General features: G+C 39.5%; 1 protein-coding gene across 3 annotated transcripts in view; it reads right to left on the reverse strand.

Moving 5' to 3' along the window:
- GRB10 (growth factor receptor bound protein 10) overlaps positions 1–22,407 on the reverse strand; it is a 138,231-nt gene that overhangs the window by 63,414 nt on the left and 52,410 nt on the right. For 2 of the 3 annotated variants that reach the window (XM_085220499.1, XM_085220500.1), the window contains exon 4: positions 18,682–18,775. In XM_085220499.1, coding sequence (XP_085076625.1) covers positions 18,682–18,775 — 94 coding nt within the window. Of the gene's footprint in view, positions 1–17,283; positions 17,480–18,681; positions 18,776–22,407 lie in introns of all 3 variants that reach the window. The other variant, XM_019613859.3, reaches the window with a different exon arrangement.

Here is a 22,407-nt window from a genome sequence, read left to right on the forward strand (position 1 = left end):
CTGGAACACCTAGAACAGTGATCATACACACACCTATGAGCTTTATTACAATTACAAGAGAGAAGATAAAAGAGCTCTATCATGGCCAGTTCCTTTTATGTACCCAAACACTCCAGTTAGGGAACGCAAAGCTGGGATTCAGCCTTTCCAGCATGCATTTTCTAGGAAGACACAGCTTAAAAAGAAAAAAAAACGAGGGGAAAAAAAAAACATTCTTAAAAAAAGCATCAGGTCAACATTTGAACCAAATCCCAAATACATACACCAGTGGATTTAGTGTTACTGTGCAGGCAGTAGGAATGACCAACTGCTGGTCAGCAAAGTACCACACCCTGGTTCCAGCAGCCACTGATGGCAGAGCTCCTGTCAGCAGCAACCGCTAGCCTTTCAAAAGGCTTTTTGCACAGCCCATGTTTGCAGAGGCAATGCTGTATAGTAAATAGTGAGTAAACAGATCACTTAAGGCAGTCTGAAGTTAAGTAGACCTCTGGGAGATTATCATTCCTGGGACAGTTACAAAATCCAGTCACGATTAATTTTCAAGAGACTGGTAACATCTGCAATTTTCTTCTATGAATGTTAGTTTCAGTGGTTTCCCTGACCCATTTTATCGTGTCACCTGAATTTAACATACTAGTTAAAGAAAAAGTCTGAGAAAGCCCTTAAACAGAAAGTATGTGTTTGGTTGAGCTTGTAAAGACGGGAAAAAATAACCTAAAACCCAAAATGCTTCAGTTACACATGGGATAGAAAATAACACTGATGAGAGAAGTGACCCCTGTGAGAACCACACAGGACACTGGGGTACTATTTCCAAGGCCAAACCTGGAGCTGGAAGAGAGCAGTCCTCAGGAAGCCCTACAGAAGAATATAGTGGTTCCATCAGAGAAAACCTTCATATGCCATGAGGTGTGCAGACCTCAGAGGAGACACTTCAAAGAGGCAACTGTGAAGTTTAAGTCATGATCACGTTGTAGCCCTTTACGTACACAGGTGGAAAAAAATTAGAAAGCAAGTGAATGAGTGCATGAGGCAATTAGACCTATCAAACAAATAGCTCAGGGATCCTCAGCTCATATCCCATCTTACTGGTAAGGTGAATTGGATACCTCAGCCTTGGTGCATCATCTCTACAGCAAAATCAGGAAAGAGAGCTGTGCTGTTGCATTTCGAAGTCACAACTGTAAGAAGGCTGTCATTCATCCTTCCAAAGAACACAGCTGGGTAATGCTTGGCATGCCTAACATAGCAGCAGAACTGCTGCTAGGCTGTGTAGGCCACACAAAAATTAACAGAAAATCCAGTTCGGCTTTTCAGAGAAAGGGGAAAACAGCATTAACCTACTGACCTGTTACAAGGTACTTCCAGTCCAAACTCAGGAAGCACAACACCGGATAGCAACAGATTGATGAATTGAAATACTGTCTGCTGGCCACACAGTAAACGCTTGGCAGACTGCATCTTACATTAGAAAGTCATATTTATGGGTGAGCAAGTTTAAGAGGATATCCTGTATCGGCAAGAGCTGCAATTTGACACAGCAAAGGCCAGATTTACTTGAATGTTTATTAATACTGCATATTTTTACACTGAGGAAACCAAAGAAATGTTTTAAAAATAGTGTGTTCTCCTTATGCTTGCATGAATGAAAATGATTGTCTTTTCAAGTTTATTCTATCATTTCCTCATGTACGTATTTATATTTGTGACACTAGTTTAAGATATCTTTTTCTTATTACTCATCCCAGAAAAAAAAAATAGAGCACAAATCAAATATACTCAAATAAATAACACTCTGAAAGACAAGTTAGAGTTCAAAAAGTAGTTAAAAATTGAGACAGATGAAGAAGCAACCACATGTCTTGCAAGTCCTAAACCCTTAAAGGAAAGTAAAAAATGCAGTCAAAGCATCTATCGCTTTCCTTCAGGGAATCTCTGCTCTCTCCCTGATTAATGTCGTAATGCCTAGCCACATAATCCCAGCTGAACACTACTTACGACCTGATATAAATACTCCTGCCAGGATTAGTCACTCCCACTCCGCCAAGAAAGCCCAAGCTTCACCCCAACTCCAGGGTGCAACAACACATAGCCCTGTACAGAGCTGCTTCTCACCCACAGCCAGAGCCCCAAATACCTCACTCAGAGCTGCAGGGCAGGCTGGGGATGGGGGCTGTGTGCCTGGAGCAGCAGCATCATTTTGCTTCAACAGTGCCATGCTGCAAGCTGAGTAAAGCTTCCATGTGATATAAGCTGGGGGTTCCACTAATGCATCCCTTCATGCAGGGGCAAAGCCTGAGAGCCAGCACTGGAATATCATCATCATTAAATAAGGCAGCTACCTCCTCACGCCAGATGATCAAACTTTTGGTCTTTGGCTCATTAAACCAAAAGCTTTTAGGATTTCCTTGGAACAATTTTATTGTTGGCTTAGGGAGCACTTTGAAGAGGATGTAACGCAAATTCCAGAAGTTGCACGTGGCAATTAATGAATCAGCTAGGGTAATTAAAGATTGCCATTTCAGAGCATAATAGTTACCTAGCTGTGATCCACATATCAGCAATACAGACAACAGGAACACATCATATTTTAAGGTACTTCTAGTCAAAGTTTAGCTAACAGAACCGAAGTCATGTAAAAATACAGTTCTTTAATACTGGGGTAATTTGGGGTTCTTTTACCAGCTGCTTTAATAGTTTACTATTAACTCCAGCTGTAACTTCAGTAAATCATCTACAAGAAACTGAGCTGCAGGAGTGTCGTTTGTAATTTCAACATCAAAAAAGTCTCCCAAGAGCCTCTAATTGGTGACTCTCTAAATTCGCAAATGAAGTAACAGCGAGTGAGCTGTCACTTTATTATAGAAAAAGGCGGCTGCTGTCAGATATTCTCTTGTTTCCTCAGCATAACCTGCTATCAGCTTTCCTTCCATTTCTGTGTCCTCTATGGACAAAGAGAATTTGGGGGTATTCATCTAATTCCATATGCACATGGATACCTTGCCCTTGGGTCAGAAGCCTATTTCAACTTTCTTTCTTCCCATCAGTCTAGCTCAGGAGTCAGCAAACCAAACAGTTCTTTCAGGTGCAAAACTGGCTCTGCCAGTAGAGGAAGCCAAGCAACAGGGGTGGATAATTTCAGAATTACAACTGTAATAAAGTACGAACCTCTCTGCTGCTTTAGAAGGGAACACCACAGCCCTCTCGCACAGATTCACAGATGGCACAGCATATTGCTGTGTTCGCATCCCAAATGGCTGCCTGGAGACACTGCCGCATGCACCCCAAGCCAGGACGTGGGAGCTGGGCTTGGAAAGAGGAATGGCCATTGCCAAATGGCACCTTTCCCCCTGGTCTCAAAAGCTCCTATTGGAGAACTTACTAGTTTTATTTTAAGTATAAATGGAGGCTAAAAACAGGTCAATGAAAATGAAGAACACACAAAAACAGCACTGATAAGGAAAAACCAGAGATGCTGAGATGACACAGAACAGTAAAGAAGTTTCCTCCACCGTCCAAAAATCTCCCTACTCCTGTGTCACACTACATAACCTCACATTACCATTCTAACTGATATTAACTCTTTGCAGTCAGTCTTCTGAGACTTTTTTTGAGCCACGCTGCAAAAGAAAAAACAATCAATTTACTAATATATCTAGGCCCAAGAAAAACATGCTATTTGCTTCTTCTAGAATCAGAGAATTCTAGATACACCAAATCAAGTTTTCTTTTTAGATCAGCTACTCAAAAACTTGGTCCTTCATTGTTTCCCAGCCTGCAGGCAAGCTGCACCACTTAAAGTAAGTTAGGATCAGGTTAACCCAAAAGCGAAAGCCACGGACATGCTACAAAGAAAACCCACCATAGCTCTATATGACTCAGATCCCAGTGGCCAGTTATGCTCCTTATCCTTAGGAGACCCATACATTCAATTTTACAAGGTGCACACATTCTCAGTTTGGTACTCAGGACGTCATGTGAATCCTAAGGACCAGTTTGATGCTCTTCTCCACCCCATCCTGTTTCACAGAGTTGTGGGCAGAGACCTGGGGCTACCTCCATGCACATCCACAAAACAATACTGCTAACTGGACAGAGAACGTGTATTTTCTCTTGCCTGTATTCTGTTAATAAATGAGCCCTTTTGCAAGGTATCCTCCATTTTCTCCACTCCAACAGCAACCAAGCTCTGTAAGCTAGAGGCAGCTGCATCCATGACAAAGGACACTCAGGGCCCCAGGGGCATCAGCACTGGCTATAGGAGAGACAGCCTGCTCACCTCACTGTGTTTCATATGTGAAACAAAGCCCAGAAAGTCAGTAAAAACGGGTTCTTCCACCAAATACATGCCCACAAACCGCAGACCAAGGCCTAAAAAGAGGCCACGCAAGAACAGGACAGAGTTTAAGGTAGGCAAAATGTGTAATCATAGAGCTGTAAAGCACTGGTGTTCAGATGAACTTCCACTGATGGCTTTTTAACAGCAGCAGCAAGCTCAGGTTAACTGTTACAGTAGCAGTACCCATCATCATCCAAGCAGCAAGCTACTGCTTCAATCACCTGAATGGAGATACCTGCAGACAAACAGTGCTGCCACAGCACCTTGGAGGGAGACCTGCATTTGGACCTTGTTATAGATCCTAGATTGACTCTCTGATGTGTGTTTTTCTTCTACCCAGTCTATAATACTCATTATTATCTGCTGAGGAATATTTTAACTGTTATTCACGAGGGTACAAGCTATCCACCTGCACATCTTGCTGTGTTCACTAGGCATATCATTCACTTGCCATTCATCTGCAAACTTCCTGGGTTAAAAACTCTTCACCTTGAGAACTATTTAAGTAGGCCTGAGCTCTCCAGGATTTTCCAACCATGTAAACACAAACCATGAAAACCCATGCAAAAAGAACAACTTGGGTGTTTTGTTGTTGTTGTTGTTTTATATAAATAAGAGCAAGCTCATAACTGAATTGCAAAGACAAACTCAAAAAAATTAGCAGTCCCATGATGCCTTTTTAATATACAAGCTTACAAACATGCAAGCTTATCAATGTATGTGTGCATGTAAGCTTGCGAGCAATAGAGGCGCTAACAAGATGCAGTCAGTGTAAAACGTCCTTGCGCAGTAACAGATCCACTCAGACAGTGGTGCTATAGCATACCATAACCATGCGTGGCTTCCAGCCTCACTCTGTGCATGTCACAAACTGCCCACAGTCTTGATTTGGACAGAAAGACTCAAATGTTGTTACTGCAATTCTAGCTTCATTAATGAAATTACATACTAATTGCTTTGGTCAATAGCACCTTAAACACTTTAATTACTTAAGAACTGCTCGCTGTCAAAAACAACAAATGTAGCTGTACCTTCCATCCTATATTTTGGTTTCTTATGGTTTTTTTTGCCCCACTTTAAATTTGCTGTGTTTTTATTTATTTATTTATTTAGCTAAAAGCATTATTAGTTTAACAGAAGCTTATCCATTTTAACAGGTAAAAAGAGATTTAAGTCAATTAATGAACTCAGATTGATCTTCCCTTGAAATCTCCTGGCTTTAGGAAAAGTGCTGCAATCTTCTGCATCCCGAATGCAAGAATGTCAGCTGCTTGGGAATTATGCATTTCTCAAGTATCCTCACGTGACACAGCTCACCATCCCACTTGCAGCACTGTGTTTACATAAAGGCAGAAATAAATACTCTCCAGTGCTTTATCACAGTCAGGTAAGTTCGAAGACGGTGATGAGTGAGGTTTATTGCTAGAATGCTACACTCTGGGGATAAATATCACTGCACAACTGATATCAAATTACAGCAGTTCTTCTACACATTTCCTCTAGTTTATCAAACTAGGAAATTTGTCAATTTTCCTCTTTTATCATGTGAGCTTAAAAGAAATGCTGGCTTATTATGTTTGCTTTATAAATGATAAAGAAATCGCAGAAGGATACTGCCCTAGTTCATTTTGGAACAGATTTAACATCACAAGAAGGCACCATAAATAATGCAAAACACTGCAATATCTTCAGAACGATTTTCTTTGGAGCAATAATGTGTTTCTACTGATGATACACAATTTTTTGTTAGATCCTTAATGAACCTGTAGACCATCTACATTCAAAACAGAGCAAAACAAAAAAGCAAGGAGGTTGTCTTCTTATTTGGCAAAAACACAGCGGAAAGCATAAACCACAGCACTGGCAGTGTTACATCAAAACATACAGTTATCTACAAGTATTATAAAGTTTTAGGAGAAAAAAGTAAATGAAGTTTGTTTCTGTTTTCTCATGTGCTTATACAACCATGAATTCTTAACTAAGATCATAAAATTGATGAAACTCCAACACAGTTTGAAAAAAGACATGTATGAGAATTTCTACACTACAGAAAGTGCTAGAACTAGCTTCATAGTTTTATCCATCTGCAACAACCCTCCAGTGTGGATTCTCCATTCTTCCTCCACAATCTCTGGGAACTGATTTTGCAATTTACCTTGCATGAACTGAAGGGCAGCACTTCCTTTTGTACCTGACTTAAGTAAAATTCAGATTCTTATCATCTTACTATTCCATCATGGAGGCACTTTGTCAATTACAGCCAATTACTTGCTTGCTCTTTGCTATCACATTAACTTCTATAGTGTCCCCTCTACCAACAATCCTAATTTTGTCCCTCCTAGCTAACTCTTCTCCTGATACTCCTGCCACAAACTGAGGTTGTGCTAGACCACTCTGCCTTCCCACAAGCCCTCAATAAAGAGCATACTGAAGTAACCTAGACAAGGCACATCACGTGTTTTGACTGATGCTTTTTGGGCAGATGTTCAACATACACAAGAAGTACTCAATGGCAGTTGTATCGGGTCAGTGAATAAAACACAGTCTGCTACATAGTAGTATCGTTCCAGGTCAACTTAATCCATATACAAGGACCTACCACAAGTATAAAATACTGTAAATGGACTGCAAACCTATAATGATAATATTATACACATAGAAGTTTGAGATTAGGTTCCTTCCAAGCCTATTTAAAATCTATTTAACTCATGCCACTAAAAATCTCTTTCACCTCATATACTTCAAGACACCAAGGTAGTATTTAGATAACAGCACAAAAACATTTTTCCTCTGCCCCTTCTGTGACAGATTTGTGCTCACAATGAATATAGATCTAACACCGCCTTTTAGGGATGAGCCGCCTTTTGCATTTGTACAGTAACAACATCAGAAGGACTGATTTCAGGCTGGACCTGGGACACATGCAATAGTCAAAGTTAACCTCTTGAATTTACTCAGTATAGGGCTCTACATTTGCCTGAAATACACAAACAAGTACTCATTTCCACATTCATTGAAAACAAACGTACACAAACTATTCTTCTTGCTAAATTATCTGTATTTCTAGCCCAATATGAATGTCTACAAATGCTTCTACTGCAGCATTTCATCTCACTTGTTAAATCAGCATAAACTTTCCTTCAGAAAAAGTGTTGGTTTTTTTGCCATTACCAGCTGTACCACCAAACCTCTGGGAGACACAAGACCCTGTGGAATGCAAACGGTCTGAGAACAGCTTTTTTCAGGGAAAAGTCATCAGCGCTGTGATCACGAAGTGCTCCTGCTCAAACAGTCACTGTAAGAAAGAAGGCTTTCACCCAAGCAGTGTCTTTAACAAATTTCTCCACAACAGTCTCAATTTGCCTCAGAGCCAACAATCTGCCAAATTCATCTCTGAACTTGTTCTTCAGTGAGAGATCTCTCTGTTCTATGTTTCACCAGCCTAGCGCAGCAGGAGACATGTAGCCTGGCCCCAACTGCTATGCACTATTGCCATACAGAGAGAGGGTTGAGAGGCTTTTTGTTTTGCTTTGTTTGGCTGTTTTTTTAAACAGAAGGTTTACAAAGATACACAATGGTGGAAAGATATTACTACAAACATAAATACTGTATTAGTAGACATCTTGGCTCCTGCGGTAATGAAAATGAATTATATCTCATTCAATAGTTACACTCCAGCTAAATGCTAAAATCATCTTAAGGAAACTCTATGGCTTTTCACCATGCTTTATGCCTCAAGTGGTTTTCCCTTATCTCATCCCACATTTATTCCAGTTTTTTTTTCTTTTAATAAACATTCCAAGGTCAGTTTGCAAGGCTGCTCATGACTCCCAATTTCAACTTCATACCCCCACACACATACACATGAAGAGAAAGCTTCAACTATCCTTCAGCTTAATTCACATCCCTACTGTGAGTTCAGAAATATATACCTTCAATCCCTCTTAAAAAAGGACATTTAAAGCACTTAAATCTGCATTATCTTTCACCACTTCCAAGTCATATGCTGCATACAAACAAGTCACTCTATAGAATGGCTGCGCATCACATCAAATTAACAGTCTACACTTTCCCTTATATAAGAAGAAATAATCTCAAGTATGTTAATGTGTTTTGCGTTCTTTCCAAGCCTTTAATAATTACAGAAAGAATATATCACAATGGGAATGAAACAGTTTGCTTCCCTCCCTATCTATGAGTGAAGCCCCATCCACTACTGAAAATATACTATTTAGGACAGGACAAAACTGTTTTATATTTCTGCATAGACTTCTACATGACACTTCGTGTATGAAGGCTGCCTCAGAAGTAATGCCTCCTGTTTTATTATATTGATCCATGACATCAGAGGTGGATGTTGGTGGTATGACAATAGAAGATGAACCTTCCCACCAACATTCCATCGCATTTTGTTGCTAAGTGACAGATGGCATCAGAGGGGCAGTCTGACAAACAGAGTCTGACATGGAAGTACGTATGAAGCAGAAGTATGTCTCTGAATTCCTGCATGCAGAAGAAGTGGCACCCACTGACATTCATTGATGCTTCCTGCATGTTTCTGGAGATCAAATAGTTAAGGCGGTGGCTGATGCAATTCGGCAGTGGCCACACTCATATGAAAGAAAGACAAACTATGTTCTGGACAGTCATGCAGGCTTGGGTTTTCTTTCTTTTTTCTTTCTTTCTTTTTTTTTTTTTTTTTGTGTGTGTGTGTGTGTTTTGGGGAGAGGGTATTTATTTACTTTACATGAACATGGCATGCAGACTCTCGTTCACTGCTGGTGCAAATGCATAGCTAACGGTGATGATAATGTTGAAAAATAGTGTTTTGTAGCTGAGAATTTGCTCTATCAAATACTGTTACTGTACTTTTTGTATATGCTGTAGTTTCCATGGAAATAAATAGGAGACACTACTTTCAGAGCGATCTACATAATATCCAAGCCTCAAAACTGAATCGTTGATCTTCAAAATAGATGTTGAGGCCAGGAGGTTTTCCATGGAAAGGCACACATGACTCAGAAGAGTTGCAGTGGAAACACTTCAGTTTTGATTATGTCTCTCCAGGATTGCTTCCTAACTTAATGCCATAAACAAAACAAGAATTCATCTGTGAAAACAGCACGCACCCTATGAAGCACATCTTAACCACATACTTGACAGAAACTTTGCAACAACAATATCCTCATTTTGCTAATGGGAAAAACTTAGGTAGACAACCAAGAGTGATTTGTTTCATCCCACGTAAGAGGTAGTTTGTTGAACAAATACTTTTAGCTCCTTGCCCAGCTGTCAACACCAGCAAGTACTGCTCTCATCCAATGAGGATGTAAGGACATAGGTCTTACCAGCATGTTCCTGTCATCAGAACTTGTGTCATTTTACACAGTTCTTGCTATCTTAAGTCTGACTTCAGTCATGAAGTTAGAAACATTTTTTTAAACACAGAAAATCATTTGGTACTTATATAAATACAACTTTGCCAGCATGAAAGACTGCTTTCATGTTCACCCAACAACAACAAAAAAAATTAGCCAGGCATTTTAGTGATATCCATTTTCTTGAATAGACCATGGTATATACTCATCTTGACATAACTGAGTAGAGTTATAATTGCTGATACAGACCATGAACACATTCCAATGCAACTTGGCTGAATCAGCTAGAGGAAATACATTTCCATGCTGGAAAAACCTGGAAATCTGCAGTTCTGAGCTTCGCAGTCATCTAGCAGAACCATTGTTTTTTATGGTTTAAATGGATTAGAAAATTCATTTTTAAGAAAGATGTTGCTTAAAGCTTTATCTTGTATTGGGCATTTTCCTCTCAGCTACAAGATGTGTTCTGTGTTGATTTGATGATTCCCATTTTCTAGTACATAAGTTCCTGCAATTTATCATACCATACAGAAAATGATACTAAAATCTTGAACTTGTTCTATGCTTGTTCAGACTGCTTAACCTAAATTTGATGTAATTGTGCCTGCTAAGTCTTAAAACCTTTTTTATTTTCAAGTACCATGCAAACTTTTGTTTAATACTCGTAATTCCTCCTCTATCTTAGACCTGCAAACAAGTAAAAAGGAAGCCCAGTAAGCTGCTGACTCCTAAGGAATTCTGAAGCCTTTGCTGAGAGAACTGCCATGTCTCAAATATGGGTCCATTTCCCTCTTGCACACAAATCTTACCTTCCCCCCGTTCTGTTTCTTAACTCTGAAAATGTTTGTGATTTAAACATTGCTTGATTTTATGTATTGACTTGCTTTTTTAAGGGGATCAAAGTGAATTTCTGTATTCATTCATTAGATAAAAGCCTTGCTTAGAAGATGAAGCTCATAGAAAGAGAAAATAATATATATTTTGCTTCACCTGAGGCAGTGGAAATAAGAGACAGAAACCAAATGTTAAGACACTTTATCATCAGGACAAACAATGGAAGGAAATAAAGAGCTGCACTGTCTCTTCCCCATCCTCTCAGCACTCTGATAGAGATCAAAAATACAACCTCAAAGGTCAGGGAAAATAAAATCCTAAAAACTGAATACACGTCTCACAGCACTGTTTGCAGACAAGAGGGCTGCATTGTGTCAGCTATTAGAAATTATCTGCCATCACTAGAGAGATCAAAAGTACATGGCTGATCAGAGGCAGAACACAAATCAGTTCAGTGTTCTTTAAATGGGGGTGGGAGTAACTCCGGTCTTTATCTGAAGAAGTTAAATGGATTTTATTCTGGGAAAAAATGATATCTAGTCCCAGAATTGCTAAATTGTACTAGTGTTCTAAGGCTGTTAAGAGGACTCTTGCCAAGCTTAAGTCTAGCTGGTTTCAAGAATTCAGGGAGAAAGTAGTTTCTGGCATAACAACTTCCTCCACTTTGCCACACCACTGTTACGACGTTCTTAGAAATAAGTTTTGCAGGAAAGTGGGAGAGGAGCTGTACGACAGCACAGAGGCACTGTGCTCTGCATATTGATTTCACTAAAGTAGGCAGAGATTTAAAAAAGAAAACAGTTCTCTTTTTGGTCATAGTAATTTCAAGGTTTGCGTGTATTGTGAATTTGATTGCAATTTATCTGCATTTATTCATATGAATAGAATATCTTTATTTTAGACTCAAAACTGAGGAGTGATGAAACGAGATTAACACCTTCAAGTTTTCCATGCAATGAAATACTGAACGGCAGTGAAAATGATTGTTTCCATCTTCAAATATAACCCTCTCCTTTACGTGTCAAATCAGCTTTGAAACTTCAGATTTGATTTTGGGTACAGTGCTAGAATTTGAAGTTATTATGATACCAGAGAGACACTGTTTTTACTGAACAACTGCTTTTGTTATGGTGTGATGAAAAACTAGGCTACCTAATAAATCAACTTTTCTAGCTGGAAAGTTCATTATGCTGAGACAATTTAAGTGCTCACAGACATGTTTTGACATTTGGCTATGACAACTTCACTGAAAGGTTCAAAAAGTTCTTATATAAAGCAAAATACACTTGAAGACACCTCCTAAGAGGGAAAAAATAAGCAGAACCCATGGACATACAGGAAGATGGTAGAGTAGCACTGGCAAGAACCCAGCTCAGCCATGTTAAAAACATCGTTCCTAAGGTACCAGAAGAGCTTTTCCTGCTAGTATTACTTCCTAACCTTCTTCTCTCAACATCTTGGCAGTACAAATTTAGTCAGATTACAAAAGAAAACATAAGCATAAATAAAGGCAATAAAATTATTCCAGAAAACATATGAGCTCATCTCAAGGTTTTACAGTCAGCTTACATTGATTAAATTAGAAGAGGGCATTTCAAATCACTCAGTTCAATTATGGACCATTAACTTAAATGGAAGAAATAAGCCACCTAGGAAGCAGAGGACAACTTGAGACTGCAAGTCTCCCCATACCTGTTGGACAGTAAATACATCAGCACATAAAACAATAAAAAATATTGAAATCTATTACACTTGGCTGCTTTAGTAATCTGCTTACAGAAAGGATGACGTAAGTAGTTAAGAACATGGATTTACACAGGAGAGAGCACACTAAAAGTAGGATTTGGGGCTCGTTTACTCAAAAAAAAAAAAAAAACAACCCAAAAAACAAAACACAAAAACAAACAAACAAAAACAACAACAGCAACAACAACAAAAAAAGCAACCATGAGGTGAGAGCTTAAGAAATGAGCTCAGCCTAAATACATGGGAGAAGTGCCTCATCAGAACCAGATCTTGAGACCTTGTTTTCTATCTAGTATCTAAGATTCCTCAAGCATATCATTTCCAACTGGACACATGAGTTCGAGCTCCACATGACCAGCTGAACAGCAGCACTGTTCCACAAAGATACTGGCTGTCGTGGTTTCCTGCCCATTGCTAAAGCAGACTGCTGGTTTCTTAGGCTCAAGCTTTATAACCTGTAAGACCACATCCTCAGTCAATATTCCACACTGACAATAGAACTTAACCTTGCTCAAGTTCAATTATCAGCCACAAAAGCGACTTCTTAGCACAATGAAGACTCCTGATGAACTATTATTGCTTGGGAGACTGGAACAGACAGACCAGACAAATGCAAAAAGGAAAACTTCCCAATAGCTTTTCTCCGGATGCCTGCCAGCTTGTGCAAGGTACTGTTACCCACTCCCTCAGCAGCCAGCCCAGCCTTGCATCAGCCTACCAGCAGACAAGCGCTCGGCAGCCAGCCAGCCCTGCAAGCACAACTGGAGGAACACAGGAGCTATTTGTGATGGCAATGACATCACCTCTCCGAGCTCATAGACCTCTGGGAAAGCGTGCCAACAGTCAACAACTACATTGTTTGAGCATTTACCTCTGCCAACAGAACAAGTTCCTGTACAGAGAAACACATCTACGCACCTAGTAGCACCTCAACCCCTTCCTGACCACCTCACCTTATGCTTGTGCTGGCAATAGCTGGATCACTACCAAAATTTTCCACAAGTTGCCCAGAAGTTGCCCAGAAGTGCACTCCTTCCTTCTCCATGAGAAGAGGATAACTGTGCACCGATCCTCTGCATTACCCCAGCTGAAAGCTGGCCCAAGAGTGCAGAAGTACAACCACTCCAACATTTAGTCTTAGCTCCACTTGAGTGGCAGCAGGAAATACACATAACTTAGATTAGGACAAAAAAAAAAAAAAAGTTTTAAGAGGGAGACATTGTTAAATAAATTATAACCCTTGTGGGCATTTTCTTACAGTCATCAAACACATATTTCAGGCTTTTATTAGTATTATGCCAACTTGTTTTCAAGTAAATCTGTATAAGGGGTGAGGGAAGAAAATGCCCTCTTGCACAGAGAGACGTTTAGAAAGCAGTACCAGATGCTACCCAGATGACCAATTCAGTCCTTCCCCTCCCAAAGCCTTAGGCAAGAATTTAGCAAGAATGACGAGAAATGAACTTCTAATCACCCTAAATTCACACCTGATGAATCTCCTCCAGCAATAACTGGAATCAGAAATCTTGAAAGAGATAGTGTAGGAACACCATCCTTCCATTTTCAGTATGACAAAAAGACTTAATCACCATAAAACCTAAACAGCTTCAGTCCCTAGGGATGGTGTTATGTCCTTTGAGTAGGGAGCCTAACTCTTCAGCCCAGCTCCTATGCAGCTAGCTACTCTTCCCTAGAAACTCTTTTCTCTAATACATCAAGATCATTGCTTATGTAATAACTTTACATTTTTTTTCCATAAATCACAATAGAAAGTAGGCTTAAAATTTACTTTGACGATCAACATGAATAGCAAGCATGCATTTATAATACCGTAATACTCATTTTACACTTACTTTAAAAATCTCACTTGTAGAACATCCAATGAACAAGGGCACCTAAAGGATATCACACTATGTACTATGAAATCCAGATAGAGGGGTCCTTCATTACCACACCACCCCACAAGAGAATATGAGACAACTGGGATACCTGAGTGTTTTTTTAATCCAAACTCATCCTGGATAGCTCCAGGAGAATACATTCAATTTTTAAAAATCTTGATACTTATTTAAACTCCTACAAGTTAATGTATAGTCTTTTTCTTCCTTATTTTACTGACTATCCCCTAGTTAATGAAAAATAAAAGGAAATCTGTCACCTGCAAATATGTTTATGTGAACACATAAACATTTTAAACTGTTCTTAGTCTTTATTCCCATTTCACTGATTCCATTCAATCATTATTAGCAGCTTTTGTATATGCAAAGTTTTCCTGACACTCCATCAGCTAGCTTATTCTGTCATCTTGTAGCTTGATACAGATCTCTGAAGTTATCTGTATTAAAAACCAACCTTTGTCTTCTTTTCATTTTTAAATTTGTTTCAATTCTGTGTGTTCATAGGTTTGGGAACTAATATAATTAGGGAAGTTAAACTTCCACAGAGCTATTATGGATGCCCTCCTAGTAACAGTGCTAACAAAATTCATTACAAAGTACAATAGAAGCCTTCTCTAAAATAAGACAAAGGTACTGTAATGAGCAAGGCAGGAAGCGGGAGCTCAGTTCTGAGCGTAATGGTAGTTAGTGTAAATCCTTTTGGCACTAATGGTGTTTTTTTCTAAGGCTGGACAATGACAACAACGTTTATACAATACATGAGAATTCATGAATGTCTGGCAGCTTTTGGTATTGTCTGTAATACAAACAAACAATCTGTATTTCACTCTATTTTCCATTCAGTACCAGTTGGATTCTGAAAAAAAAAAAAAGGGTTAGTTCTGATGCACCAAATAATTGATTCGTCCTAGTGGTATCCCATAACTGAAGCATATCAGAGGTAGCACTGGTACTTACTGAACACATTCTTTAGCTACAGAACTAATAACAAAACCATCACAATTTCACACGCCTATCGCCAGACAGATGCAAGAGGAAATACATTTAAAGCAAGTAATAATAGTAATGCTTGAGAAAGAGGCCTATGCAAGATCATTTCTCTAGGTTAAAGGAGGAACCATACTGCTTCATCTATGCCCATAGTCATTCAAAAATCCTTATTTATTTACATAGGCTCATTTTTTTTTCTTTAAGAAGCATGTTAGAAAGGTAGACTCCACCATCACTGCCTGGTATCCTTTTACAGAAGCTCCTGTATTGGTTTCTAATTATCAATTGGAAGCCAAATGTAACACTGACCAATTGCAACATGCTCACCGTCTTGCTATAGGCAAGATTTCTACCACAGCCAGCCAAAAAAAGACTAAAGGGTGAGCCGACTGTTGACCCTAACAACTCATCTCATTGCTGTCAAAGCCAGAAGCATGGCAGCATTCGGCTCAGCTCTCTCTGGGAACTCCCGGGACAAAAAGCATCAAATCCAATAACAGTTGAAACAGCTACTAAGAGAGCAAATGCAGAACTAAAAGGAAGATGAATCTCTCACTGCAGACCCATGGCAAAATGCATTTGTACAGATACTGGCAATCATCTCTACAAGAAAATACAAAGAAAGCACCAGAACTGCATGATTAATACTTCAATTAAAAGCTCAGGTGACAGAATGCATCTTATTTATGCCTAACTTCAAAATCCTGAATTATAATTAGGTACAGTATCTCAAAAGTACGTCAAGTATTAATAAAAGGCACTGCCCATAAACTTCACTGCTGAGACTGGAGTTGGCATAAATTACTGCTTGTTAGAAAACCAAACAGAAATATGAGCTCTGAAATGCCTCAATGAAGAAAAGCTCAGAAGTATGAAGTGAGAAGAGAAACAAGAAGTGGCATAGCAAGCAGGTTAAGCTTACCCCCTGAAGACTAAGGGAAATAAATGTAGTTGTTTTTCCAGTTTTCTGTAGTATTCTGTATTTTGCTATCATATTTCATGTGGCAAGGCCACTGCTAGCTAGCACAGGGAAATCAATTAAGTAACTTTATCTTGCTAATAAAGCACATTGAAGAACAAGTCCTGTGGCACCCAATCGGGGGTGCACTCAACCAAGGGGAATAAGGCTGAGCTACCAGACGTTTGGAGAGAAAGTAGAACCCTTGGGATGGGGCAGGGAGAATGAGTGCTGGAGCTGGTAGGCCCTAATAAGGACTTCAGAACTGTCTCAGTGTTATGAACTCTTGAATGCAAGAATTCAGACTAAAATAATCATGACAGTTTTCAGCTCTGTCCTGTACTACTGGACAGGGCACAAATTCAGCAAGCATCCCTGTCACTGTGAAATATGAAGGATACGCAACTACTAAAAGAACTGAGACATGGCTAAGTCCAAACTCCTTGGAAAAAAATGAAATCATTGCTTCCCTCCCCCACCAAGCATGCTTTTACTTCCCCTTTCTCTCTGTGGGTTTAGAGATGGTAAATAATCATTCTGACCACTTCCATGCCTCTTTCCTTAATTCCTCAGGATATGCCACATAGTTTAGACATTTTTCTTCTCCATGCTCTAGTCTTTACTACACCTTCTGAGTGACTGCTTGAGAAGTATTTGACTTGCTGTCTATTCACTGTTAAATATTGGCTGTTGGACTTTCTCTGGTGGACAAAAAGGCCTGTTGGACTTCCTACAGCTTTCAGTCAGTAGCTGAAGTGTATCTGCTTCTTTACTTCACTGAATGTTAATGCTGTTCCACAAGATGAAGTTCTGTTTTTATTTATGAAGTAGCTTTTGGGAATATAGGTAAGAAATTCTAGAGCCTGTTCCCTGGGTTTAGTACCTTTATTAGACTTACTTGCAGAATTGTTGGAAAGTGAATACTACATAATGGTTATAGATAAAAAATGTATTTATTAGCTTTTCTATATGTAAGTAGTTATTAACCTATTCATAGGAAAAATACCACTCCATCTGCACTCAACTTCCGACATTTGTTTTACCTGAGTATTTTAAGACTCCTTGCTTTACATAAAGCATTCTCTGCTACCAAATCAGCATCTGCTTGAGTAAAAGAATGATTCAGCAGGAAACACGTACTTGAAATACCCTTCACAAGAAAGAGCTTATTCATGCAGGGACAGTTGGCAGGGATATCTCAGTCTCCAACTTGCATGCTCTTTTTCCAGTTTGTGTAGAAAAGATTCAGATGCCTCAGAGGAAGCTAATCACCATTTTTATAGGCTGTGGAAAGCAGGGTCTGGTTCAGAATTGTAAGTGCTTGTACCAAAGCTGCCTGAGTAAAAAGCAAAGGGCTGTAAGTTAATGTTCAAAAGAAACTGGCAAATCTGCTGTCCTGACTGAGCAAGGTGACCAGATATGAATTACAAGTATATACACTAGAAACAAACATAAAAATTAACTTCAGAAACTAGTGGGAATAACAACTGTGTCCTGACTTAGAAACAGGCCTTTAACAACCAGTACCTTCCATTAAAAGCATTCAGTGTAAAGATACCCGTTTTGGAAATTAGTTTGGACCATTTTGCACAGACACTTGACTCCAAGCAGCACAAGCAGAGCCACACTCCAGGTGACCCCATATGGATGACCCCATTAATTTAAGTGGGATATTCACAAATAGCTTCAGAAGAAATCACCTACGTAAATCTGCTCCAGAATTTGCACATCTCAAGGTAGGTGAAATTAATGCTATGTCCAAGAAGGGAATTGTGCTGCATGAAAGCGTGCTACAATGCACTGCTTCTGCTACTAAGTTTTGGATTTTTCTTTGGGCAACCTGTTATTTCCTATTTTCAATGGAAAGTAAAGTTTTAAACCAAAAAATCTAAGATGAGAGAATCTCAATATGTTTGAAACCCAGATAGTATTGAGGACCTCCAAGTCATGAAATTCCAGTCTTGCTGCCCTTGGCAAATCAAATAAACTGGATTTTTAAAGGAAAAGTTAAGCATATAGCTTTTAGAAGACTAGGATCAAGGACTTGATACCAAGTTAGCCATCAGGAACCCTAAAGATAAGAGCGCTCACTGATTAAGACAGTACTTTCCATTATTCATTATTTCTAAGCCAAAAACTGAAGGTGTGCTAAATAGTCCCCACTATGACAGTAAATGCCTTTTTTTTTTTTTTTTAAGGTGTCTGGAGTTTTTAAAGTATTTTTTTTTAAACACTGCAAATGCTGAATTAAATTTCAGTATTCCCTAAAAACAGGAGAACACTCCTTCTGCTCAGGCTAGTAAACTTAGCTTGAGCTACAAGACTTCAGATTCTTCTAAGTAGGTGCTTAGTGAACTTCATCCACATCTCACAGCACAGTTGTGATGAAAAACCCCACATCTCCAGCTCTTCTACTCCAACCACCCAGAGCTTAATTTCATAAATGAGAAGGAAAAAACGCAAAATGGACACAAAACTTTCTCTTCATACTCAGCACTTTTCCTTCAAGAAGACTGATTCCCACTCATCATTCCTTACCTTGGTGATTTAAGGACATGCGATTAGATGGTTCCTGGAAACCTGGTTCCACCAGATCCCGCCGACCATGAGCTGAAGTCTGATCTACATTGTCCTAAAAAGAAAAGAATAGAAAAATCTCAATGAAAACAGGCACAGCGCTCTCTGTAAGCTACACTGCATAGAGCAAATAACACTGACACAAGAAAAATCTCTGCTTTATCTCTCAAAGGAGAAATCAGTATTGGAGAATGGGGAAAAGAATAGGTTAGTGCACAGAGAGGGGATACTGGTCAGCTACAATAATACAGGCAGCACAAATCCAGAATAAATGACTATGCTGATGGCTCATTTGGATGTCAATTTCACATTTCAAAATGGGAAATAGCAATGTAAATGCATTTCCCAGTTCAACAGAAGTTTCTTCTTGAATCAAATTATGCGGAGGTTTGGGGTTTTGTTTTCTTTAATTCCAGCTCTGTGGCTTAGGGGTTAGTAACTAATTAACTGGACTGAAACAGATTCAGTAGTGAACTACCAAACCTCGAGAGGAATCAGAAGTTCAGTTTAGAAAAACATCCATGGTTCTGGATGCCAACCTGAATTTTTTTCATACTAGAAGTCTCACAAGATCAGGTTTCACAAAGTTTAACACAGGCTGAATTTGGCTAAGTCTAAAATACCATGGTTTCTCACAGGGCTTGCCAAAAATGAAGACTAAGAAAAAGCAGGAAAATTGGAATATAAACAACAACAAAAAAAAAGAAAAGCAAGATAAGTCACAATGGGTTTCAAAAATGTAAGTAGGAAATTTAGAGCTGGTACACAGTTTTACAAAGCTCGTTTATCTTTGTATATACCAGTTCAATGTTACAAAGAAAAACAAAAACATGTACCTGGAGTTGATTGCACAAATACATAACTACCCATGATATACCCAGTGGTACTTATGTCAAAGCACAGGAACCACCTTCATGGCAAATTATGTAGTTACAGCAGACTAAGGACATGGACTCTGAGCAGCACTTCTGTGAGCTAAACTCAACAGTTCTAGCTTACGGAATATAAGCTAATGCTCAAAATCAGAACGTACGCAGTGTTTGAGGATAAGACCGTAAATAGTTAGATAGGATATTAAATAAATTATATTATCTATTCTTCAGAGAGATTGCCTCAAACAGCATATTTGAGCTTTGCTTAAAGAACTGATTGATACCTAAAAGGAGAGCCTTTAGAGCCAGCACCACTGGGAACCAATTCAGGAATCCATAGGCGCTCATAAGACAGGAACTGTCATCACTGGCATGACTAAGTGAGGCTTTTATAAATAAATAATGTATGATAAGATACACATAATACCTATCTATGCCAGATAAAATAGACCACTCAGGATGTTGGCTACCTCCTCCCTTCAGATCTCACATTCCATAGTTCTCTTTTCCTCTGGGGAACACACAGTCAGCACTGACCTGGACCAGAACAAACCAATTTCAAATTTCAGGCAGGAGAGTTGGGACTAACCAGTATGAGAAGATAACTACAGGAAGCAGAATTCACACAGAAAACAAAGAGCCTGTTCACCAAGAAGTTCAGCTTAAATCCTTCAAAGGCTCTAAGGGCAAAAGTGGGCAAGTTTATATAGGAAAAGTTTCAGTCAAAACTCACAGCTGAAGCTGATTTGCTCCTCAGTTACTTCAAACCCAGTACATAGTCTGAGCTGAACTTCGCAGGCACTGAGAATAAAGCAAAGCATCTTTCCTCTCAACACAGAGCTCATCTTCGTACATTTCCATCTGTGAAACTCAGTATCATGTATGTTTGTCATGTAGATAAAACCCACAGATGCAGTTGAGCAGCCTTAATTCCCCTCCTGGAAACAAGTGTGGACAACTTACTCATGGATGCAGCTGTATACTGCCCCACAGCTAGAGGAGAGGAACAGGTCACACCAACAGAAATTAAAAGAGGAACAAGAAAAACAGTTGTAAGCTATCTGTTGCAAGTATAAGGTGCTTTCAGCTGTCCCAACACATAAAAGGCCTTACTGAAAGGCAAAGTCCTTGCTTCTAGAGAGTAATGGTGGTAAGATGTGGTTGGAATGCATCTGTTTACTTTGGGGTTTTCACAGCACTACACACAATGGTTAATGGAGAAGACATTATTTCAGAGATGAAAGCTCACAGCTGGCTGCAAGCACATAACTCCTCAATTAAAACAGATTTTTAACTAGCAATTGCTAGTAACTTAGAGGAACAGTATATCCCTTCTCTGGTATAACCTCACAGTTGCACCAGAAGATGCTGAAAACCATAGGCCTTATTCACAAAATTTAATCCAAGATCACAGTACAATAAATAAATCAGTGTTTTCAGAAGCAGAAGTTTCAGTGCCTAGGCCAGCGATTGGATGCCCCCGCCTGTTTCAGAAGGTGCAACCCTCGCTCAGGTCTTCAGAGTTTGCCCAATGGTTGAGCCAAGCACAGAGCAAAAGGTTTCCTCAGGGCGCTCAGGGCCACCACAACCCTGTTGCTAACATAAAGCAGCAGGCCTGCATAAACAAAACCACACCTGCTAATGCAATGCGGGCAGCCGAGGAAAGGTAAGCACCGGGCAATTTTTAAAAGCTCATGATAGTTTCACATGACCCTCCAGAATCTATTTATGTCAGTTTTTTAAAGACAAATAATGGCAACTCGCCAGCTGCAGTAGAGATCAGACAGACACGGGAACGAGGTTAAAGGAAAGAAATGAGGAAAAAAAAAGTTATAGTTGCTCTGTGCCAAGGTGCTGTGGCACAGCCCCAACATAACCTCGTCAGGAGCACAGTCATAGCCCAGGCCCCTAAGCACACGGGCACCTGCTTTGGCCCATCACTGCCCCACTGCTGAAAACCAGACTCCCCATAAGTCATGTGTTCTACCATGTTTTAATCCTCAGATCCCTCTTCTCTTCCAATAAACACTCTCAATATGAAATTAATGCATGTTACTTAACTTACTGTACCATCCAGCTATTACTGTATTTTTAGAAGCTAGTTGAGGCATTAGCCCTCACTAACTTGTTTGCACATACTATTTTCTCTGTCAGTCAGCATCTGTGACCAAGGATGATTAAATCAAGTGACTAGCAAGAGTGTGAGAAGGATCTGAAGCATGGTTTATTTTTATAGAGTCTCTTAAAGCAGTTAGCATTTTATATAGCCAAACACTGGCATTATAGGTTAGATTTCAATGTCCTTTTGTAAACTGCAATGCAGAATGTTCCATGTTGGCATCATACCAAGAGCCAAAGTCCATTCATAGAGAGTGTTATCTCTATGTATCAGTAACCCAGACAAGTTTTTTCAATCTATAACCAAGCCTTTCAAGGTACACTCCTTCAAGTTCAATACACTGTGTCTGCTGCTATTTGTGCTAGCATAAGTATTTCAGTTATCAAAGAAAACACTGGATCTGATATTTAAATCAGAGAATCAGTCAGCTGCATACTACAGTAGCTCTGCTGTCTGCACAAGTGTTCTCCAATCACTGCCTTGGCTCCCCATGCTACTGTTCCTGCCTGCAGTTTAGCTCAGTGTTTGCTTGGAACAACATCTATCAGCATGAGACGTTATTCAGCTGACCACTGTATTGCTGCTACTCTCATCCTGGTTCCTCCAGAGAAGGTCATCTAGTCAGTCAGGCTAATCTTAAATAGGGCTTAGATAGGAGGAAGTACATCCAAAAGTACGAATAATAAAGCACTGCCC

The sequence above is a fragment of the Meleagris gallopavo genome, chromosome 3, assembly GCF_905368555.1.
Source record: "Meleagris gallopavo chromosome 3, MGAL_WU_HG_1.1, whole genome shotgun sequence".
NCBI lineage: Eukaryota > Metazoa > Chordata > Aves > Galliformes > Phasianidae > Meleagris > Meleagris gallopavo.